Source organism: Lampetra planeri, chromosome 65 (assembly GCF_965212315.1).
Source record: "Lampetra planeri chromosome 65, kcLamPlan1.2.h2, whole genome shotgun sequence".
NCBI classification, from domain to species: Eukaryota; Metazoa; Chordata; class Hyperoartia; order Petromyzontiformes; family Petromyzontidae; genus Lampetra; species Lampetra planeri.
In genome coordinates, this window is record NC_136171.1 from 2,107,474 (window position 1) to 2,132,546 (window position 25,073).

At 52.7% G+C, this 25,073-nt stretch overlaps 1 protein-coding gene across 1 annotated transcript in view; it reads right to left on the reverse strand.

Moving 5' to 3' along the window:
- Positions 1 to 25,073, reverse strand: part of LOC144737186 (MAM and LDL-receptor class A domain-containing protein 1-like) — a 328,015-nt gene that overhangs the window by 2,957 nt on the left and 299,985 nt on the right. The window contains exons 48-49 of the mRNA XM_078619907.1: positions 1,510 to 1,545; positions 395 to 471 (exon numbers count right to left, since the gene is read on the reverse strand). Coding sequence (XP_078476033.1) covers positions 395 to 471; positions 1,510 to 1,545 — 113 coding nt within the window. The remainder of the gene's footprint in view (positions 1 to 394; positions 472 to 1,509; positions 1,546 to 25,073) is intronic.

Consider the following 25,073-nt stretch of genomic DNA (forward strand, 5'->3'; position numbering starts at 1 on the left):
AGTGCAGGGGACTCCATTGAAGCGTCCAATGGACACAACTACAGCGCACGATGCTCGTGACCATCAGCGTGGCAATGATGGTGCAGTTAGCCCACTGCGCTACACATCCGGCGAACCAAATTAGATCCTCGCTCACCGTTAACACCAATGACAGATTATCCCAGTCCTGGGCCGCCCCTAGGTCGACTCAGCCTCAAATGAGTACATGGTGTGTAAACATCACCACTGGAGATGAAGGTAGCCGGGCATGGCGCTGTCCACACACCCCCTTCGTGTGCCACGGTGCTGCTCAAAGCACTTGCCCCAATAGTCTGTGAAGGCTACATGGGGGATCTTTGTCTTTAGTGGTCACCAAGCAGTGAATGATGGTGGATGGCGAGGGGCAAGGGCTCACGTGGTAGGGTGTGGAGGGGCTCTGTCCATCCCGTTTCAGCCACGGCCGAGTTCCCATCGAATACGAACATGTTGACCCTAAGTGAGCAGACACACACAGGGAGAAAGAGACCTCGACCAATCAGCCATAGCAGAGGTCGCAATCGGGTACCCGATACCCGTACCCTACCCGATATCCATACCCGGGCGGGTACGGGTACCCGTTTGCGACCCTGGTGCGGCCGGGTACGGGTAGGCCGTGAGTCACTGGTGAGTAACCGTTTGTCACTCATTTCCCAACGTCTTGTCTCTTCTCACAATTCAAGTGCCTAGAATCAACCCACCCGCACCTGCAACATGGCTTCATCACAGAGGTCGCAATTGGGTACCCGTACCCTACCCGATACCTGGCCGGGTACGGGTAGCCGGGTATCGGGTAGGGTACGGGTACCCGTTTGCGACCCTGGTGCGGCCAGGTACGGGTAAGGAATCAAAACCCGTTTGCCACCTTTGAGCCATAGACACGTCAAACAGACTACAGGTAGCGCAGACTAAGGGAGAGCTCCACTTGAGTGTCAGAGAAACCGATCCCAGGAGTGTTAAACCAGCGCGTTGTATAGTCTGGCTTAGCCCAGCCAACACCAGACCAATGTTCCGGATAAGATTCATCAAGATCATCTCTTGGGTCTTTAACCAGCTCTGTCCATAGACCATGAAGACCAATTCTAGATTTGAAGCTTTCGTGACGGCAAGGATTCATACTCTTAGGTTGTTTTTTTTGGATACAGTAAATCTAGCTGTGACGGTCCCACCTGATGACGGAGACTTGTGTTGCCTCTGAAACGTCGTGATTTATTATTTTATTTCTATTATTACTTTTATTAATGTTATGTTTTACCTACGTGACTTTACCGAAAAAACCTAAGAGCATGAAGACCAATCTTATAGAAACCAGATTCTCACTCAGCCCAGCCAATAGCAAACTCAGTCCCGGGATCGAATTCACGCCCCTCCTGTATACCAGGTGAGGTAGGTAACATCCCGCTACACAGGTGAGCCGCACCGAGCAGGGGTCCACGGGGAGAGCCGAGTGACGCGGAGTGTGGGGGCCGGGGGGGGCACACGCACGGACGTCACCTGTAGGTCTTGTCTGCCTCTAGCCAGGGGTTGCAGACGCCCTCGCCCGGGCGGGAGTCCAACTTGCCGTCCGCGCAGTCATCGGCTCCCAGGCGGAAGACGTCGTCCGCCCGTGGCGCTCGCCCCGCCAACTCGCGCTCCACCAGAGCCTTCCACCTGCCACAGAGCGGCGCTGAGATGTCAACTACCTCGCCCGGTACGCAGGAGGTCGTGGGTTCAAACCCGATCCCCTGACGCCTGCTTCTGCTGTATGTGAGGAGTGTGCGCCGCTCTCTTTCTTCCCCCCCCCCCCTCCGCATTTTAAATCGACGTCACGCGTTTAGAGTATCCAGCTGCCGCTATAAATTTCCACGCAACGATGACGATAAGCCACGCCTCGCTCTGCGGTATTCATCCGCAACCTCACCACGCTGCACCACTTGCTGCGCTTACGTAAACTAAACATAAACATTTTCAGCAGGTTTTATTTACTTCTTTTAAACACGAATTGTGGGGGAGCATTTTCACGAGTTCAGTTTTTTCTGTAAGTCGGGATCTTCTGCACTCAGGGGACTTCCTGTATAGCTCTTGTTTAGAAGCGACCTGGCCATCCCAAATCAATAGCTCGACGAAGTGGCTCGTCGTCGTCATCACGTGGACATTTGTAGCAGCAGCAGCCGCCAAAAAATCGGGTGCAGACGTTTTTCGCCGGTAGCCACACAACCGGCATCGTCAGGGCGAGTTGAAAAGGAAAAGAAATAGAAAGAAAAGAAAAAATGTAAAAAAATTGTGAACTGGACCGGGTTTCGCCTCTACCCTTACCTCAGCTTTGCCGTCGCCTCCACAACCGCGACGCCTCCAGTCGGCCTCTTGAAGAGCACCACGCTCCCGCCAGATGCCGCCCGCAGCCTCGCGGTGGCATTGGCCAGGGCGGCCCACTCCTCCGCGCTCGCCCCCGTCACGTTCGGGAGCAACGCGATGCGGCTCCGGAAGAAAGCGGTCACCTCGCGGAGGGCCTGGACCTCGAGCTCCGTCGCGTTCGACCTCCTCGTCGAGTTCACGAGGCCTTGAAGGCGCCTTAGAATCTTCCGCGTGACCTCCGCCAGCCGACGCTCTTCGCCCGACACGGACGTCCCGTCGGTGCCGTTACCCCGACGACTCGACTCCGCGGGGCCGTCGCGACCAACGGCGCCCGCCCACCACCGCACCAGCGCCACCTCGGCCCGGGTCACGTTGGCACGGGCCGCCAGGGTGGAGAGTCGGTCGATGGCCCGGCCGCTCACGTCGCGAAGCCACTCGAGCTGGGCCCGCGCCAGCGACGAGAAATTCCCCAGACCGTCGGTGTCATTGGCGTTGAATCTGCCTGCGGTCACGGTGCCGTTCTGGTCACCGCCGACTCCCGACTTGGCGTCCGACAACTGACGGTGGCTCAGGTCGTTGTCGTCTCCTTCTTCTTGGGTGCCGCTCGGTCGGTTTCGCGAGCCTTCGCTGGATGTTTTTCCCACCGCGGGCTTGCCGAAACCAACCCCGGAGGGATTGCCATCGGGTTGTTGGGGTTGTTGTGGTTGTCGTCGTTCCAACGTCTCGCCGAGTCGCAGGATCTTCGGAGGCAAATGCGCGTTGCCTTGGGGTCCGCTGGACGCAACGGACGAAGGTTGCGACCCGACCACGGAGTGAGAGGAGTTCGTCCAATTCCCATCACCGTCTCCCAGTGGGTCCTCGGCCTCCTCTGCCAAGCTGGGAGGTTTTACTTCTCGGACGTCGCGAAACATTTCAGAGGCGTTGGCCCGACCCAAGGTCGCGAGGTCTGGACCGGCCAGACTTCGAGCGGGGTCACGGTCGGAGATGACGGTCGCCCCGAGGGACGCGCCCGCCACTTCTGGACGCGGCCTCCCTGCTCCACCCTCAGCGGGGAGGCCGCTTACGAAGGCTCTTGCCACGTTACTCGGCGATACCGTCGCCGCCGCCTCGCCGCTCGCCACGCGTGGCGAGGTCCCGTTGGGGCGTGTGAGGTCACGCAGCGCCATGCCGAGGGCGTCTAAGAGTTCGCGACCCGTGGTGGAGATCCTGGCTGGAGCGCCACCCGACGGACCGGACGTCCCGTCGCCCGGACACTCGCTCGCGCACGGCGCGCCGTCGCTCCTGGCCTTGTGCGCTGGCGTCGGGACCGCGAGCGGATCGTCGTCCGTAAACCCGTCCAAGGCCCCCTGCAGGCTCACGCTCGGGGAACTGTCGTGCCAAGGTTGCAACTTCTGCGGCGAACCGTTCGACATTTCGTCAGACCCCCTTGTTGTTGTTGTCGTTGTTGTTCCCGAGGACTCCGTCATCCAGCCTGGCACATTGCCGATGGAGGAGTTGTTACTCAGGGGCTCCTCCTCCCGGCTCTGTGGGATTCTGCCGAATGCAGCCTCGACGCCGACAGAGTGGCCTACCTGCCAAGGAGCTCTGTCCGATGTCGTCAATGTCGTCAATGTCGTGGTTCCCGTTCTCAACGTTTGGTTTTGCCGGGTCCACGGGGTCATGGCCTCTACGTCGCCTTCTGAATGAACGTTGCTGCCACCGTCACTTGCCGAGCCATTGCCGTTGCCGTCACCATTGCCGGAGTCCACCATTGTCTCGTTCGCGGACCCATTATCGTTTTCCGGGTGACGCTGCTGCTGCTGCTGCTGTTGTTGCCGAGGATCATGCCCATCACCAATTGGTTCCGAGAATCCCTCGTCCACCAACAACTCGACTTTGCCGGGCTCCAAACTCGGCTTGGCGTTCTGCGCTCCCGCCGCCATCAGGAATATCCCGTCGTACAGCGACACCATCTCCTCCTTCAGCTTTGCCGTAAACGTCCCCAGCAGCTTCTTCGCCGCCGCCGCGAAGCGCGAGAAGCCCCTCACATGGCTCAGCCTCCGGTCGATGCCCTCAAAACAGTCCAGCAACCGGCCCACCACCTCCACCCGTCTCACCAAGGCGTCGAGTCCACGCGAGGCGTTCGCGGCACCCGCGGTGCCGATACTTCCACCGCCGCTGCCGCCCCCCGCTCCATCGCCGTCGCCCGTAGCCCAACCGCCATCCCGCCGCTCCGCAGGGCCATCACGCCAACCGTCTTGCCCGTGGCCAGAGGGGCCCGCCGCCGCGCCTATGGACGTGGCGCCGCCCCGACCGTCAGCACCGCTGGTGGAGTTGGCGGCATGGCCCGGTGGCGTCGGCCGTCGAGCAGAGTGGCTTCCGCCAGGTCCAGCAGAGCCTGGAGCGGCGGTGATGGGACACCCTCGTACGAGCTCCAGAATCAACAATTCCAGGTCTTCTTGCTCTTCTCCTGTCCGGCGCCTCGGCTCCTCGTGTGAAGTGGCCACGGTGACACCTGTGGGATTCTTTAGATTTTCTTTAGAAGATTTAAAGCCCGCAGACCCGGCTGCCACCTCCTCCTTCTGCCCCTCCTTCCCATTGCTCCCCCTTCTGACCGACGGAGGCTTGTGGTCATTTTGCATCTCCTCATCGTCATCGTCATCATCATCGTCGTCGTCGTCGGCGTTATCGTCGTCATCGTCGTCGTCATCATCCTCATTGTCAGAATCTTTAAAGGAGACTTCCACTTGCAAAAGCGTCTTTTTCCCCACCGCATCCTTTGCCGCCGACATCGCCACGTCAGACTCCTGTGGGCGCTTCGGACGCCCGTGCCCGGCAAGGATCCCTTTCTTCGGCTTCTCCGGCGGGCCACGGCCCAAGTTCACCCCCCCCAGCTCCCCCCACCCCACCCCCTCCCCGCCTGTTATAGGCCCCGTGTCCCGCATGCCCGGGGCTCTGCTCAGGGTGGATTCGGCCACGTCGCCGGGTGGCGAATCGTCTTCCAAAGCCTCGTTGGGCAGGAACCGCAGGAGGTCGGCACTTTCACTGGCGGTCTCGGTGGTGGCCTCAGTGGCGTTGTGAGAGTTGTGCGGCGACGAGATCGTAGCGGTCTTTGTTTTGTTGGATGTGATGGTAGGAGATGAGGACGCCAATGATGGTGATGATGGGCTCTTGGACATTGGTGTCGTCCTTGTTGTCGGCACAGCGGTGGAGCGTTCCGTGTCTGGCCACTGCACCTCGCACGGCGGGATAGGGAGGATGGCCACGTAGTATAGGCGGCTTGAATTGGCTAGACCCGTGTGGTAGCCCGGTATTGTTTCGGGATGGTTGAGGTCTGAAGGTGCACAAAGACAAAGCTTGTATATAGCCTTAACAGACTTTAGGGGCAAGTGCTGTTGGCAAATAGCACCTGTGAAGGCCGGCAATGGAGCACACGAGGAGGTGGATGGCCAACAGCACCACGCCCGGCCGCCTCAGTCTCCCCAGTTTGCACACCGCACCAGGTTATCATTTGAGGCAGAGTCGACCTAGGGGAGGCCCAGAACCGGCTCAGATAATCATCACTGGTGTTGGCCGTGAGCGGGTATGGAACTCAGGATGCCGGGTTTGTAGCGCAGTGGGCTAACCGCGACACTACCGCTCCCCATTGAACGTGAACACACACATGGGGAGCAGGAGATTAATCTTCTCACTCAATATTTTACAAAACGATGAAAATAACAGCTGCCTTCAGACTTGGGATTATAATCCTGATCATTAGCAGTCGGTATATGGTGCTACCTACCACTGGAGTAGAAGTTCCACCTATCCATGCTAGCCGTACATACGTATGAACTTCTTTCGCACCATACGTAGCGAGTTAAACTAAACACAACAAAGCATTTCTAAAGAAATTAGTTTCCAATCTAGTATCGTGGTCTAGTGTATAGCAGTGCACACTTTAGTGTATGTATGTTGAACTTCTGTCTGCACAATACGTAGCTAACCGAGAAAGAATTGGGGGGGGGGGGGTGTGGGGGGGCGATGGACAAACTATGTGGACAGAGCTAAATGAAAGGAAGGTCATGGTGGCAAGGGACATGGCTCACACACAGAGAGACACAAACACGGCCTAACATCGCTCCAGGGACAAACCAGTCGAGTAAATATCATGGACAGAGCCCAAGCAGAAATAAAAGGTCATGACCGCCGACATCTTTGAGAATGGACATCACTCACGCCAGATCAGAAAGAGAGATATTCTTCAGTTTAACACCTAGGAGGCTTTCGGATCAATATTATCCATAAGAGGTTTTTGGGGTTAGATTGCGTAAATACGAATGTGTTATGAAACCTGCCACCACCCAACACAGGCCGTACGAGTAACGAATTGGCACGTTTTGTTCACGTGACAAACCCTCGCTGAATTGGCCGTGTCGGGTGGCGGCAGGTTTAACGACGACCGAATCCAAAAACTTCGAGTTATGGGAGAAATATTCCTAGGATTCTTTGTCCGGGTTTTCGACAAAACACACCACACTCGGCTAGATTATAACAAATAAAAAAATAAAATAAAAAATAAATAAAAATCGCACTGACGACATTTCAGCTAAACATCATCACGGTGGGGACCAGGGGACTTTTTTTTTCTTGGAGCTCAGCCCAAGCCACCTCCGGCTGACACGAAAGCGCCGAGCTATGGAGTAGCTCGTCTTTCAGAAGTGACCCTGGCAAATTGTAGCAGCTCAACAAAGAAGTGGCTCATCATCATCATCACGTCGATTCTAAAATGTGGAGGGAAAACACCGGAGGACACGGGAGAAAATTCCACGCGACCACAGGGAGAGAGAGAGAGACACGCAAACTCCAAATATACAGCAGCAGCAGGCGTCAGGTTCTGGATCGAACCCACGACCTCCTGTATACCAGGCGAGGTAGTTAACATCTCATAGCCACCGTGATGTTGACGAGAGAGAGAGACACGCAAACTCCAAATATACAGCAGCAGCAGCAGGGTCGGGGTCTAACCCACAACCTCCTGTACACCAGGCGAGGTAGTTAACATCTCATAGCCACCGTGATGATGATGAGAGAAAGAGACACGCAAACTCCAAATATACAGCAGCAGCAGGCGTCAGGTTCTGGCTCGAACCCACGACCTCCTGTACACCAGGCGAGGTAGTTAACATCTCATAGCCACCGGTGGCGTCCAACTTGAGGGTGGAAACCAAGACGAAGTGAAGGAACGAGTGGATGCCACCGGACCCCTCATCTCTCACCGGGCGGCGCGTCGTCCCCGCGGCTCCGAGGCGATGCCCACACGACCACGCGGAGCGAGCGGGGAGAGCTGGGCTCTCCCGTCACCCGGGCGGGGTGCCCGCCTCCTCCTCCTCCTCTGCTGGGGGGCGCCGGGTGGCGCTCCGGCGGGAGCAGGGAGTCGAGGCAGCGCGGCAGGGCGAGCAGCACGGAGCGGCGTGTGCGGGGCGCGTGGAAGAGCGACTCGCGCGGGAAGCGTGGGGGAGACTCTGCAGTGGAGGGGAGTGGGAGTGGGAGCGGGGCGGTGAGCGCGACGTGTGCTACGAACCTGGCAGCTCCCCGCACATTACTTCAATTGGGCTTACACAACAGCAGCAGCAGGAAAATAAAACTTTTTTATTTGACCAGATACGACCACATCGAGCTACGTAGCGGTTCATTCAGAAGCGACTTGGCTATCACAAATGAGAGCTCAATCCAGCGGCTCAGCATCGTCACCGTCATCTCGTGGACACTTATAGCGGTCGTCAAATACTCCAAACGCGCAGATGTTGATGAGACGCAAACTCCAAATATACAGCAGCAGGCGTCAGGGTCGGGATCCACCCCACGACCTCCAGCATACCAGGCGAGGTGGTTAACATCTCCCAGCCACCGTGATGATGATGATGATGATGAGAGAGACACGCAAACTCCAAATATACTGCAGCAGGCGTCAGGGTCGGCATGGAACCTACAACCTCCTGCGTACCAGGCGAGGTAGTTAACATCTCATAGCCACTGCGGCGCCCAGCAACATCGCACCAGACTGCAACGGTGGCAAGACCCTCCTGACACGGGAGTCTTGAGACTCATTAAGACCCCAACGGAATATTAATAATCTCAGCATCTTACAGCGGCGAACAATCATTCTCGGGCTGCCCTCTCCACGTTTAGAATCAACGTCACGCGTTCAGAGGTTTTTAGCTGCTGCAACAGATTTACACACGACGACGACGACGATGATTAATACATTCCTGCGGAGGGAGCTGGTAGGAACACGTTGGGTTGCTCGGTCAATGGCCAGAGTCAACGGCGGCGTGGTGTATTCCGTAAATATGCCCGACTGTGAGGGCGGGCACAAGCCGGCGTGAGTAGGTTAAACGTTGAGTTTTATAAGGGCACCACGGGGTGACCAGCCCCTCCCCACCCAGCCCCACCCATCCCACCTCCCACCCAGCCCCACCCAGTCCCTTCCTCCCCACCGAGCCCCTCCCTGCACGACGGACACAATAATCCCCTGTGGGCTGGTGTAACCAGGAGGTTCCTACCAGTATAAGCCCAGCTTGTTGAGCTATTATCATGTTAGTGATGGGCCCGGTGGTGTCTCTCTTCTGAATTGTTTTATTAAAAGAGAGCCACGCAGCTCAGGTGGGGCCCCGTACAGCTGGAAACATGAAACAGCTGTTGAGTTACGTCCAGAATCACGAGCCCAAAGCGAGCACAAGAACACCATGGAGAACCATCTTCATCATCACCACCATCATCATCATCACCACCACCATCATCATCATTATCACCATCACCACTATCATCACCACCATCTTCATCATCACCACCATCATCATCATCATCACCACCATCATCATCATTATCACCATCACCACTATCATCACCACCATCTTCATCATCACCACCATCTTCATCACCATCATCACCACCACCACCACCACCACCATTATCAGCACCACCACCATCATCATCAGCACCACCACCACCACCATCATCAGCACCACCACCACCATCACCACCACCACCATCATCATCATCATCACCACCATCATCATCGCCATGTATGTATGCATGTTGAACTTCTTTCGCACCGTACGTACCCAACCGTGCAAATCGGAAGTGCGTGGGAAGGCCAACAAACTCTGGGGGTCTTCGTTTGGTGAGTTTTAAATAAATTTCTTTTTTTAAATCTAATATCGGCGCTGTAGTGTACAATATAGTGTAGTGTGTATTGTCGTGTATAATGTGGTGTAGTGTATAGTGTACTATAATGTGGTGTATTGTATAGTGTACTATAATGTGGTGTATTGTATAGTGTACTATAATGTAGTGTATTGTATAGTGTACTATAATGTAGTGTATTGTATAGTGTACTATAATGTAGTGTATTGTATAGTGTACTATAATGTAGTGTATTGTATAGTGTACTATAATGTAGTGTATTGTATAGTGTACTATAATGTAGTGTATTGTATAGTGTACTATAATGTAGTGTATTGTATAGTGTACTATAATGTAGTGTATTGTATAGTGTACTATAATGTAGTGTATTGTATAGTGTACTATAATGTAGTGTATTGTATAGTGTACTATAATGTAGTGTATTGTATAGTGTACTATAATGTAGTGTATTGTATAGTGTACTATAATGTAGTGTATTGTATAGTGTACTATAATGTAGTGTATTGTATAGTGTACTATAATGTAGTGTATTGTATAGTGTACTATAATGTGGTGTAGTGTATAGTGGAGTGTGTAGTGTATAGTATAGTGTGTAGTGTAGTGTGTAGTGTATAGTGTAGTGTATACTGTATAGTATAGTGTAGTGTGGTGTATAGTGTAGTGTGTGTAAAGTGTAGTGTGTAGTGTAGTGTAGAGTAGTGTATAGTGTAGTGCATAGTGTAGTGCATAGTGTAGTGCATAGTGTATAGTGTAGTGTATAGTGTAGTGTATAGTGCAGTGTATAGTGTAGTGTATGTAGAACTTCTTTCGCACCGTACATAGTCAAGCGTGCCAATCGGAGATGCGGGGGACAACAAACCAATCCGTCCATCCCTGGACGGGCAAACACAGAGCCAGTGCCGGATCATCGTCGCAGCAGCAGCAGCAGCAGCTACAACTACTACTACTACACACGTGTAGCAGCAGCAGCAGCAGTAGCTGCTGCTGCTACTACACACACGTGTAGCAGCAGCAGCAGCTGCTGCTGCTGCTACTACACACACGTGTAGCAGCAGCAGCAGCAGCAGCTGCTGCTACTGCTACTACACACACGTGTAGCAGCAGCAGCAGCAGCTGCTGCTACTGCTACTACACACACGTGTAGCAGCAGCAGCAGCAGCTGCTGCTACTGCTACTACACACACGTGTAGCAGCAGCAGCAGCAGCTGCTGCTACTGCTACTACACACACGTGTAGCAGCAGCAGCAGCAGCTGCTGCTACTGCTACTACACACACGTGTAGCAGCAGCAGTAGCTGCTGCTGCTACTACACACACGTGTAGCAGCAGCAGCAGTAGCTGCTGCTGCTACTACACACACGTGTAGCAGCAGCAGCAGTAGCTGCTGCTGCTACTACACACACGTGTAGCAGCAGCAGTAGCTGCTGCTGCTACTACACACACGTGTAGCAGCAGCAGCAGCAGCTGCTACTGCTACTACACACACGTGTAGCAGCAGCAGCAGCAGCTGCTACTGCTACACACACGTGTAGCAGCAGCAGCAGCAGCTGCTACTACTACACACACGTGTAGCAGCAGCAGCAGCAGCTGCTACTACTACACACACGTGTAGCAGCAGCAGCAGCAGCTGCTACTACTACACACACGTGTAGTAGCAGCAGCAGCAGCAGCAGCAGCAGCAGCAGCAGCTGCTACTGCTACACACACGTGTAGCAGCAGCAGCAGCAGCTGCTACTACTACACACACGTGTAGTAGCAGCAGCAGCAGCAGCTACTACTACACACACGTGTAGTAGCAGCAGCAGCAGCAGCAGCAGCAGCTGCTACTACACACACGTGTAGTAGCAGCAGCAGCAGCAGCAGCAGCAGCTGCTACTACACACACGTGTAGTAGCAGCAGCAGCAGTAGCAGCTGCTACTACACACACACACACACACGTGTAGTAGCAGCAGCAGCAGTAGCAGCTGCTACTACACACACACACACACACGTGTAGTAGCAGCAGCAGCAGTAGCAGCTGCTACTACACACACACACACACACGTGTAGTAGCAGCAGCAGCAGTAGCAGCTGCTACTACACACACACACACACACGTGTAGTAGCAGCAGCAGCAGTAGCAGCTGCTACTACACACACACACACACACGTGTAGTAGCAGCAGCAGCAGTAGCAGCTGCTACTACACACACACACACACACGTGTAGTAGCAGCAGCAGCAGTAGCAGCTGCTACTACACACACACACACACGTGTAGTAGCAGCAGCAGCAGTAGCAGCTGCTACTACACACACACACACACACGTGTAGTAGCAGCAGCAGCAGTAGCAGCTGCTACTACACACACACACACACGTGTAGTAGCAGCAGCAGCAGTAGCAGCTGCTACTACACACACACACACACACGTGTAGTAGCAGCAGCAGCAGTAGCAGCTGCTACTACACACACACACACACACGTGTAGTAGCAGCAGCAGCAGTAGCAGCTGCTACTACACACACACACACACGTGTAGTAGCAGCAGCAGCAGTAGCAGCTGCTACTACACACACACACACACACGTGTAGTAGCAGCAGCAGCAGTAGCAGCTGCTACTACACACACACACACACGTGTAGTAGCAGCAGCAGCAGTAGCAGCTGCTACTACACACACACACACACGTGTAGCAGCAGCAGCAGCAGTAGCAGCTGCTACTACACACACACACACACGTGTAGCAGTAGCGGTAGTAGCTACACGTGTAGCAGTAGCGGTAGTAGCTACACGTGTAGCAGTAGCGGTAGTAGCTACACGTGTAGCAGTAGCGGTAGTAGCTACACGTGTAGCAGTAGCGGTAGTAGCTACACGTGTAGCAGTAGCGGTAGTAGCTACACGTGTAGCAGTAGCGGTAGTAGCTACACGTGTAGCAGTAGCGGTAGTAGCTACACGTGTAGCAGTAGCGGTAGTAGCTACACGTGTAGCAGTAGCGGTAGTAGCTACACGTGTAGCAGTAGCGGTAGTAGCTACACGTGTAGCAGTAGCGGTAGTAGCTACACGTGTAGCAGTAGCGGTAGTAGCTACACGTGTAGCAGTAGCGGTAGTAGCTACACGTGTAGCAGTAGCGGTAGTAGCTACACGTGTAGCAGTAGCGGTAGTAGCTACACGTGTAGCAGTAGCGGTAGTAGCTACACGTGTAGCAGTAGCGGTAGTAGCTACACGTGTAGCAGTAGCGGTAGTAGCTACACGTGTAGCAGTAGCGGTAGTAGCTACACGTGTAGCAGTAGCGGTAGTAGCTACACGTGTAGCAGTAGCGGTAGTAGCTACACGTGTAGCAGTAGCGGTAGTAGCTACACGTGTAGCAGTAGCGGTAGTAGCTACACGTGTAGCAGTAGCGGTAGTAGCTACACGTGTAGCAGTAGCGGTAGTAGCTACACGTGTAGCAGTAGCGGTAGTAGCTACACGTGTAGCAGTAGCGGTAGTAGCTACACGTGTAGCAGTAGCGGTAGTAGCTACACGTGTAGCAGTAGCGGTAGTAGCTACACGTGTAGCAGTAGCGGTAGTAGCTACACGTGTAGCAGTAGCGGTAGTAGCTACACGTGTAGCAGTAGCGGTAGTAGCTACACGTGTAGCAGTAGCGGTAGTAGCTACACGTGTAGCAGTAGCGGTAGTAGCTACACGTGTAGCAGTAGCGGTAGTAGCTACACGTGTAGCAGTAGCGGTAGTAGCTACACGTGTAGCAGTAGCGGTAGTAGCTACACGTGTAGCAGTAGCGGTAGTAGCTACACGTGTAGCAGTAGCGGTAGTAGCTACACGTGTAGCAGTAGCGGTAGTAGCTACACGTGTAGCAGTAGCGGTAGTAGCTACACGTGTAGCAGTAGCTACACGTGTAGCAGTAGCTACACGTGTAGCAGTAGCTACACGTGTAGCAGTAGCTACACGTGTAGCAGTAGCTACACGTGTAGCAGTAGCTACACGTGTAGCAGTAGCTACACGTGTAGCAGTAGCTACACGTGTAGCAGTAGTAGTAGCTACGGCACCCACACTTTCAAGGGCCCCGCGCTAAATGCTTTCAAACTATCAATTCCGGTTCAGTGATTCTGCACTTGCTCTATCACTATAGTACGATACCGCCTTCAACTTTTATGAACGACTGGGTGTTTAAGGTTCGCGATTTGTCGTATTATGTCTGTATAAGAAAACGAAAATAAACAATTACTTTACTATGCAAGTTAAGAGTTTTTGTTTTAATATTTACGTGTTTTTATTTTATTTAGGGCCCCTTTATAACATCATCTGCCACAGGCCCTGATCTCATCGATTCCTTTTTTTTCCCCTCCGGACAACTCACCGAGGTGGAGGCGAGCTTCAGCTCGGCAGCCGAAACACGCCACGAATGCCAACACGAGAAGACCCTGGAGAACCAGCATCATCATCACCACCTTCACCACCATCACCACCACCATCATCATCATCATCACCACCATCATCATCGCCATGTATGTATGCATGTTGAACTTCTTTCGCACCGTACGTACCCAACCGTGCAAATCGGAAGTGCGTGGGAAGGCCAACAAACTCTGGGGGTCTTCGTTTGGTGAGTTTTAAATAAATTTCTTTTTTTAAATCTAATATCGGCGCTGTAGTGTACAATATAGTGTAGTGTGTATTGTCGTGTATAATGTGGTGTAGTGTATAGTGTACTATAATGTGGTGTATTGTATAGTGTACTATAATGTGGTGTATTGTATAGTGTACTATAATGTAGTGTATTGTATAGTGTACTATAATGTAGTGTATTGTATAGTGTACTATAATGTAGTGTATTGTATAGTGTACTATAATGTAGTGTATTGTATAGTGTACTATAATGTAGTGTATTGTATAGTGTACTATAATGTAGTGTATTGTATAGTGTACTATAATGTAGTGTATTGTATAGTGTACTATAATGTAGTGTATTGTATAGTGTACTATAATGTAGTGTATTGTATAGTGTACTATAATGTAGTGTATTGTATAGTGTACTATAATGTAGTGTATTGTATAGTGTACTATAATGTAGTGTATTGTATAGTGTACTATAATGTAGTGTATTGTATAGTGTACTATAATGTAGTGTATTGTATAGTGTACTATAATGTAGTGTATTGTATAGTGTACTATAATGTAGTGTATTGTATAGTGTACTATAATGTAGTGTATTGTATAGTGTACTATAATGTAGTGTATTGTATAGTGTACTATAATGTAGTGTATTGTATAGTGTACTATAATGTAGTGTATTGTATAGTGTACTATAATGTAGTGTATTGTATAGTGTACTATAATGTAGTGTATTGTATAGTGTACTATAATGTAGTGTATTGTATAGTGTACTATAATGTAGTGTATTGTATAGTGTACTATAATGTGGTGTAGTGTATAGTGGAGTGTGTAGTGTATAGTATAGTGTGTAGTGTAGTGTGTAGTGTATAGTGTAGTGTATACTGTATAGTATAGTGTAGTGTGGTGTATAGTGTAGTGTGTGTAAAGTGTAGTGTGTAGTGTAGTGTAGAGTAGTGTATAGTGTAGTGCATAGTGTAGTGCATAGTGTAGTGCATAGTGTATAGTGTAGTGTATAGTGTAGTGTATAGTGCAGTGTATAGTGTAGTGTATGTAGAACTTCTTTCGCACCGTACATAGTCAAGCGTGCCAATCGGAGATGCGGGGGACAACAAACCAATCCGTCCATCCCTGGACGGGCAAACACAGAGCCAGTGCCGGATCATCGTCGCAGCAGCAGCAGCAGCAGCTACAACTACTACTACTACACACGTGTAGCAGCAGCAGCAGCAGTAGCTGCTGCTGCTACTACACACACGTGTAGCAGCAGCAGCAGCTGCTGCTGCTGCTACTACACACACGTGTAGCAGCAGCAGCAGCAGCTGCTGCTACTGCTACTACACACACGTGTAGCAGCAGCAGCAGCAGCTGCTGCTACTGCTACTACACACACGTGTAGCAGCAGCAGCAGCAGCTGCTGCTACTGCTACTACACACACGTGTAGCAGCAGCAGCAGCAGCTGCTGCTACTGCTACTACACACACGTGTAGCAGCAGCAGCAGCAGCTGCTGCTACTGCTACTACACACACGTGTAGCAGCAGCAGCAGCAGCTGCTGCTACTGCTACTACACACACGTGTAGCAGCAGCAGCAGCAGCTGCTGCTACTGCTACTACACACACGTGTAGCAGCAGCAGTAGCTGCTGCTGCTACTACACACACGTGTAGCAGCAGCAGTAGCTGCTGCTGCTACTACACACACGTGTAGCAGCAGCAGCAGTAGCTGCTGCTGCTACTACACACACGTGTAGCAGCAGCAGTAGCTGCTGCTGCTACTACACACACGTGTAGCAGCAGCAGCAGCAGCTGCTACTGCTACTACACACACGTGTAGCAGCAGCAGCAGCAGCTGCTACTGCTACACACACGTGTAGCAGCAGCAGCAGCAGCAGCTGCTACTGCTACACACACGTGTAGCAGCAGCAGCAGCAGCAGCTGCTACTGCTACACACACGTGTAGCAGCAGCAGCAGCAGCAGCTGCTACTACTACACACACGTGTAGTAGCAGCAGCAGCAGCAGCAGCAGCAGCTGCTACTACACACACGTGTAGTAGCAGCAGCAGCAGCAGCAGCAGCAGCTGCTACTACACACACGTGTAGTAGCAGCAGCAGCAGTAGCAGCTGCTACTACACACACGTGTAGTAGCAGCAGCAGCAGTAGCAGCTGCTACTACACACACACACACACGTGTAGTAGCAGCAGCAGCAGTAGCAGCTGCTACTACACACACACACACACGTGTAGTAGCAGCAGCAGCAGTAGCAGCTGCTACTACACACACACCACACGTGTAGTAGCAGCAGCAGCAGTAGCAGCTGCTACTACACACACACACACGTGTAGTAGCAGCAGCAGCAGTAGCAGCTGCTACTACACACACACACACACGTGTAGTAGCAGCAGCAGCAGTAGCAGCTGCTACTACACACACACACACACGTGTAGTAGCAGCAGCAGCAGTAGCAGCTGCTACTACCACACACACACGTGTAGTAGCAGCAGCAGCAGTAGCAGCTGCTACTACACACACACACACACGTGTAGCAGCAGCAGCAGCAGTAGCAGCTGCTACTACACACACACACACGTGTAGCAGTAGCGGTAGTAGCTACACGTGTAGCAGTAGCGGTAGTAGCTACACGTGTAGCAGTAGCGGTAGTAGCTACACGTGTAGCAGTAGCGGTAGTAGCTACACGTGTAGCAGTAGCGGTAGTAGCTACACGTGTAGCAGTAGCGGTAGTAGCTACACGTGTAGCAGTAGCGGTAGTAGCTACACGTGTAGCAGTAGCGGTAGTAGCTACACGTGTAGCAGTAGCGGTAGTAGCTACACGTGTAGCAGTAGCGGTAGTAGCTACACGTGTAGCAGTAGCGGTAGTAGCTACACGTGTAGCAGTAGCGGTAGTAGCTACACGTGTAGCAGTAGCGGTAGTAGCTACACGTGTAGCAGTAGCGGTAGTAGCTACACGTGTAGCAGTAGCGGTAGTAGCTACACGTGTAGCAGTAGCGGTAGTAGCTACACGTGTAGCAGTAGCGGTAGTAGCTACACGTGTAGCAGTAGCGGTAGGAGTAGCTACACGTGTAGCAGTAGCGGTAGTAGCTACACGTGTAGCAGTAGCGGTAGTAGCTACACGTGTAGCAGTAGCGGTAGTAGCTACACGTGTAGCAGTAGCGGTAGTAGCTACACGTGTAGCAGTAGCGGTAGTAGCTACACGTGTAGCAGTAGCGGTAGTAGCTACACGTGTAGCAGTAGCGGTAGTAGCTACACGTGTAGCAGTAGCGGTAGTAGCTACACGTGTAGCAGTAGCGGTAGTAGCTACACGTGTAGCAGTAGCGGTAGTAGCTACACGTGTAGCAGTAGCGGTAGTAGCTACACGTGTAGCAGTAGCGGTAGTAGCTACACGTGTAGCAGTAGCGGTAGTAGCTACACGTGTAGCAGTAGCGGTAGTAGCTACACGTGTAGCAGTAGCGGTAGTAGCTACACGTGTAGCATACACGTGTAGCAGTAGCTGGTAGTAGCTACACGTGTAGCAGTAGCGGTAGTAGCTACACGTGTAGCAGTAGCGGTAGTAGCTACACGTGCTGTAGCAGTAGCGGTAGTAGCTACACGTGTAGCAGTAGCGGGTAGTAGCTACACGTGTGAGCAGTAGCGGTAGTAGCTACACGTGTAGCAGTAGCGGTAGTAGCTACACGTGTAGCAGTAGCGGTAGTAGCTACACGTGTAGCAGTAGTTCATAGCGGTAGTAGCTACACGTGTAGCAGTAGCGGTAGTAGCTACACGTGTAGCAGTAGCGGTAGTAGCTACACGTGTAGCAGTAGCGGTTAGTAGCTACACGTGTAGCAGTAGCGGTAGTAGCTACACGTGTAGCAAGTAGCGGTAGTAGCTACACGTGTAGCAGTAGCGGTAGTAAGCTACACGTGTAGCAGTAGCGGTAGTAGCTACACGTGTAGCAGTAGCGGTAGTAGCTACACGTGTAGCAGTAGCGGTAGTAGCTACACGTGTAGAGCAGTAGCGGTAGTAGCTACCGTGTAGCAGTAGCGGTAGTAGTAGCTACACGTGTAGCAGTAGCGGGTAGTAGCTACACGTGTAGCAGTAGCGGTAGTAGCTACACGTGTAGCAGTAGCGGTAGTAGCTACACGTGTAGCAGTAGCTGGTAGTAGCTACACGTGTAGCAGTAGCGGTAGTAGCTACACGTGTAGCAGTAGCGGGTAGTAGCTACACGTGTAGCAGTAGCGGTAGTAGTAGCTACACGTGTAGCAGTAGCGGTAGTAGCTACACGTGTAGCAGTAGCGGTAGTAGCTACACGTGTAGCAGTAGCGGTAGTAGCTACACGTGTAGCAGTAGCGGTAGTAGCTACACGTGTAGCAGTAGCGGTAGTAGTAGCTACACGTGTAGCAGTAGCGGTAGTAGTAGCTACACGTGTAGCAGTAGCGGTAGTAGTAGCTACACGTGTAGCAGTAGCGGTAGTAGTAGCTACACGTGTAGCAGTAGCGGTAGTAGAGCTACACGTGTAGCAGTAGCGAGTAGTAGTAGCTACACGTGTAGCAGTAGCGGTATAGTTGCTACACGTGTAGCAGTAGCGTAGTAGTAGCTACACGTGTAGCAGTAGCGTGGGTAGTAGTAGCTACACGTGTAGCAGTAGCGGTAGTAGTAGCTACACGTGTAGCAGTAGCGGTAGTAGTAGCTACACGTGTAGCAGTAAGCGGTAGTAGTAGCTACACGTGTAGCAGTAGCGGTAGTAGTAGCTACACGTGTAGCAGTAGCGGTAGTAGTAGCTACACGTGTAGCCGAGTAGCAGGTAAGCGTAGGGTAGTAGTAGCTACACGTGTAGCAGTAGCGGTAGTAGTAGCTACACGTGTAGCAGTAGCGGGTAGTAGTAGCTACACGTGTTAGCAGTAGCGGTAGTAGTAGTAGCTACACGTGTAGCAGTAGCGTTAGCGGTAGTAGTAGTAGCTACACGTGTAGCAGTTAGCGGTAGTAGTAGCTACACGTGTAGCAGTAGCGGTAGTAGTAGCTACACGTGTAGCAGCGTTAGCGGTAGTAGTAGCTACACGTGTAGCAGTAGCGGTAGTAGTAGCTACACGTGTAGCAGTAGCGGTAGTAGTAGCTACACGTGTAGCAGTAGCGGTAGTAGTAGCTACACGTGTAGCAGTAGCGGTAGTAGTAGCTACACGTAGCAGTAGCGGTAGTAGTAGCTACACGTGTAGCAGTAGCGGTATAGTAGCTACACGTGGTAGCAGTAGCGGTAGTAGTAGCTACACGTTGTAGCAGTAGCGGTAGTAGTAGCTACACGTGTAGCAGTAGCGTAGTAGTAGCTACACGTGTAGCAGTAGCGGTAGTAGTAGCTACACGTGTGTAGCAGTAGCGGTGTAGTAGTAGCTACACGTGTAGCAGTAGCGGTTAGTAGTAGCTACACGTGTAGCAGTAGCGGTAGTAGTAGCTACACGTGTAGCAGTAGCGGTAGTAGTAGCTACACGTGTAGCAGTAGCGGTAGTAGTAGCTACACGTGTAGCAGTAGCGGGTAGTAGTAGCTACACGTGTTAGCAGGTAGCGGTAGTAGTAGCTACACGTGTAGTAGCAGTAGCGGGTAGTAGTAGCTACACGTGTAGCAGTAGCGGGTAGTAGTAGCTACACGTGTAGCAGTAGCGGTAGTAGCTACACGTGTAGCAGTAGCGGTAGTAGCTACACGTGTAGCAGTAGCGGCAGTAGCTACACGTGTAGCAGTAGCTACACGTGTAGCAGGTAGCTACACGTGTAGCAGTAGCTACACGTGGTAGCAGTAGCTACACGTGTAGCAGTAGCTACACGTGTAGCAGTAGTAGTAGCTTACGGCACCCACACTTTCAAGGGCCCCGCGCTAAATGCTTTCAAACTATCAATTCCGGTTCAGTGATTCTGCACTTGCTCTATCACTATAGTACGATACCGCCTTCAACTTTTATGAACGACTGGGTGTTTTAAGGTTCGCGATTTGTCGTATTATGTCTGTATAAGAAAACGAAAATAAACAATTACTTTACTATGCAAGTTAAGAGTTTTTTGTTTTAATATTTACGTGTTTTTATTTTATTTAGGGCCCCTTTATAACATCATCTGCCACAGGCCCTGATCTCATCGATTCCTTTTTTTTCCCCTCCGGACAACTCACCGAGGTGGAGGCGAGCTTCAGCTCGGCAGCCGAAACACGCCACGAATGCCAACACGAGAAGACCCTGGAGAACCAGCATCATCATCACCACCTTCACCACCATCTCCACCAGAGCCGAATCAGAGACCACTCGCTTCAGATTCTCACTCTCGATCAGTCGACATCAAAGCCGTGAGAGGTGCTGCAGAGTTCGATTTAAGGGGAGGAGGGGAGGAGGGGTGGGGGTGGGGGAGGAGGTGGGGGAGGAGGTGGGGGAGGAGGTGGGGGAGGAGGTGGGGGAGGAGGTGGGGGAGGAGGTGGGGGAGGAGGTGGGGGAGGAGGTGGGGGAGGAGGTGAGGGAGGAGGTGAGGGGTGGGGGAGGAGGGGAGGGGTGGGGGAGGAGGGGAGGGGTGGGGGGAGGGGAGGGGTGGGGGTGTGGGGGAGGAGGGGTGGGGGAGGAGGGGAGGGGTGGGGGGGGTGGGGGAGGAGGGGAGGGGTGGGGAGGAGGGGAGAGGTGGGGGAGGAGGGGAGGGGTGGGAGGGGTGGGGGTGGTTGGGGAAAGAGGCGAACTGGGAAATGGGGAGCCGGTGCTGTGAACGCGAGGCTCACTTGATGGACTGGTTCTGGGTCACTTGATGGACTGGTTCTGGCTCACTTGATGGACTGGGTCTGGCTCACTTGATGGACTGGTTCTGGCTCACTTGATGGACTGGTTCTGGCTCACTTGATGGGCTGGGTCTGGCTCACTTGATGGACTGGTTCTGGCTCACTTGATGGACTGGGTCTGGCTCACTTGATGGACTGGGTCTGGCTCACTTGATGGACTGGTTATGGCTCACTTGATGGACTGGGTCTGGCTCACTTGATGGACTGAGTCTGGCTCACTTGATGGACTGAGTCTGGCTCACTTGATGGACTGGTGCTGGCTCACTTGATGGACTGACTGTGGCTCACTTGATGGACTGGTTCTGGCTCACTTGATGGACTGGGTCTGGCTCACTTGATGGACTGGGTCTGGCTCACTTGATGGACTGGGTCTGGCTCACTTGATGGACTGGGTCTGGCTCACTTGATGGACTGGGTCTGGCTCACTTGATGGACTGGGTCTGGCTCACTTGATGGACTGGGTCTGGCTCACTTGATGGACTGACTGTGGCTCACTTGATGGACTGGTTCTGGCTCACTTGATGGACTGGGTCTGGCTCACTTGATGGACTGGGTCTGGCTCACTTGATGGACTGGGTCTGGCTCACTTGATGGACTGGGTCTGGCTCACTTGATGGACTGGTTCTGGCTCACTTGATGGACTGACTGTGGCTCACTTGATGGACTGGTTCTGGCTCACTTGATGGACTGGGTCTGGCTCACTTGATGGACTGGGTCTGGCTCACTTGATGGACTGGTTCTGGCTCACTTGATGGACTGAGTCTGGCTCACTTGATGGACTGGGTCTGGCTCACTTGATGGACTGGGTCTGGCTCACTTGATGGACTGGGTCTGGCTCACTTGATGGACTGGTTCTGGCTCACTTGATGGACTGACTGTGGCTCACTTGATGGACTGGTTCTGGCTCACTTGATGGACTGGGTCTGGCTCACTTGATGGACTGGGTCTGGCTCACTTGATGGACTGAGTCTGGCTCACTTGATGGACTGAGTCTGGCTCAATTGATGGACTGAGTCTGGCTCAATTGATGAACTGAGTCTGGCTCACTTGATGGACTGGGTCTGGCTCACTTGATGGACTGAGTCTGGCTCAATTGATGGACTGAGTCTGGCTCACTTGATGGACTGGGTCTGGCTCACTTGATGGACTGGTTCTGGCTCACTTGATGGACTGAGTCTGGCTCACTTGATGGACTGAGTCTGGCTCAATTTATGGACTGAGTCTGGCTCACTTGATGGACTGAGTCTGGCTCACTTGATGGACTGGGTCTGGCTCACTTGATGGACTGAGTCTGGCTCACTTGATGAACTGGGTCTGGCTCACTTGATGGACTGACTGTGGCTCACTTGATGGACTGACTGTGGCTCACTTGATGGACTGAGTCTGGCTCACTTGATGGACTGGGTCTGGCTAACTTGATGGACTGGGTCTGGCTCACTTGATGGACTGAGTCTGGCTCACTTGATGGGCTGAGTCTGGCTCACTTGATGCACTCATTCTGGCTCACTTCATAGACTGGGTCTGGCTCACTTGATGGACTGAGTCTGGCTCACTTGGTGGACTGAGTCTGGCTCACTTGATGGGCTGGTTCTGGCTCACTTGATGGACTGACTGTGGCTCACTTGATGGACTGGTTCTGGCTCACTTGATGGACTGGGTCTGGCTCACTTGATGGACTGTGGCTCACTTGATGGACTGATTCTGGCTCACTTGATGGACTGAGTCTGGCTCACTTGATGGACTGACTGTGGCTCACTTGATGGACTGAGTCTGGCTCACTTGATGGACTGACTGTGGCTCACTTGATGGACTGGGTCTGGCTCACTTGATGGACTGACTGTGGCTCACTTGATGGACTGACTGTGGCTCACTTGATGGACTGGGTCTGGCTCACTTGATGGACTGAGTCTGGCTCACTTGGTGGACTGAGTCTGTCTCACTTGGTGGACTGAGTCTGGCTCACTTGATGGACTAAGTCTGGCTCACTTGATGGACTGACTGTGGCTCACTTGATGGACTGGGTCTGGCTCACTTGATGGACTGACTGTGGCTCACTTGATGGACTGAGTCTGGCTCACTTGATGGACTGAGTGTGGCTCACTTGATGGACTGAGTCTGGCTCAATTTATGGACTGAGTCTGGCTCACTTGATGGACTGAGTCTGGCTCACTTGATGGACTGGGTCTGGCTCACTTGATGGACTGAGTCTGGCTCACTTGATGAACTGGGTCTGGCTCACTTGATGGACTGACTGTGGCTCACTTGATGGACTGACTGTGGCTCACTTGATGGACTGAGTCTGGCTCACTTGATGGACTGGGTCTGGCTAACTTGATGGACTGGGTCTGGCTCACTTGATGGACTGAGTCTGGCTCACTTGATGGGCTGAGTCTGGCTCACTTGATGGGCTGACTGTGGCTCACTTGATGGACTGACTGTGGCTCACTTGATGGACTGGTTCTGGCTCACTTGATGGACTCGGTCTGGCTCACTTGATGGACTGTGGCTCACTTGATGGACTGATTCTGGCTCACTTGATGGACTGAGTCTGGCTCACTTGATGGACTGACTGTGGCTCACTTGATGGACTGAGTCTGGCTCACTTGATGGACTGACTGTGGCTCACTTGATGGACTGGGTCTGGCTCACTTGATGGGCTGACTGTGGCTCACTTGATGGACTGACTGTGGCTCACTTGATGGACTGGGTCTGGCTCACTTGATGGACTGGTTCTGGCTCACTTGATGGACTGACTGTGGCTCACTTGATGGACTGGTTCTGGCTCACTTGATGGACTGGGTCTGGCTCACTTGATGGACTGGGTCTGGCTCACTTGATGGACTGAGTCTGGCTCACTTGATGGACTGAGTCTGGCTCAATTGATGGACTGAGTCTGGCTCAATTGATGAACTGAGTCTGGCTCACTTGATGGACTGGGTCTGGCTCACTTGATGGGCTGAGTCTGGCTCAATTGATGGACTGAGTCTGGCTCACTTGATGGACTGGGTCTGGCTCACTTGATGGACTGAGTCTGGCTCACTTGATGGACTGAGTCTGGCTCAATTTATGGACTGAGTCTGGCTCACTTGATGGACTGAGTCTGGCTCACTTGATGGACTGGGTCTGGCTCACTTGATGGACTGAGTCTGGCTCACTTGATGAACTGGGTCTGGCTCACTTGATGGACTGACTGTGGCTCACTTGATGGACTGACTGTGGCTCACTTGATGGACTGAGTCTGGCTCACTTGATGGACTGGGTCTGGCTAACTTGATGGACTGGGTCTGGCTCACTTGATGGACTGAGTCTGGCTCACTTGATGGGCTGAGTCTGGCTCACTTGATGCACTCATTCTGGCTCACTTCATAGACTGGGTCTGGCTCACTTGATGGACTGAGTCTGGCTCACTTGGTGGACTGAGTCTGGCTCACTTGATGGGCTGGTTCTGGCTCACTTGATGGACTGACTGTGGCTCACTTGATGGACTGGTTCTGGCTCACTTGATGGACTGGGTCTGGCTCACTTGATGGACTGTGGCTCACTTGATGGACTGATTCTGGCTCACTTGATGGACTGAGTCTGGCTCACTTGATGGACTGACTGTGGCTCACTTGATGGACTGAGTCTGGCTCACTTGATGGACTGACTGTGGCTCACTTGATGGACTGGGTCTGGCTCACTTGATGGACTGACTGTGGCTCACTTGATGGACTGACTGTGGCTCACTTGATGGACTGGGTCTGGCTCACTTGATGGACTGAGTCTGGCTCACTTGGTGGACTGAGTCTGTCTCACTTGGTGGACTGAGTCTGGCTCACTTGATGGACTAAGTCTGGCTCACTTGATGGACTGACTGTGGCTCACTTGATGGACTGGGTCTGGCTCACTTGATGGACTGACTGTGGCTCACTTGATGGACTGAGTCTGGCTCACTTGATGGACTGAGTGTGGCTCACTTGATGGACTGAGTCTGGCTCAATTTATGGACTGAGTCTGGCTCACTTGATGGACTGAGTCTGGCTCACTTGATGGACTGGGTCTGGCTCACTTGATGGACTGAGTCTGGCTCACTTGATGAACTGGGTCTGGCTCACTTGATGGACTGACTGTGGCTCACTTGATGGACTGACTGTGGCTCACTTGATGGACTGAGTCTGGCTCACTTGATGGACT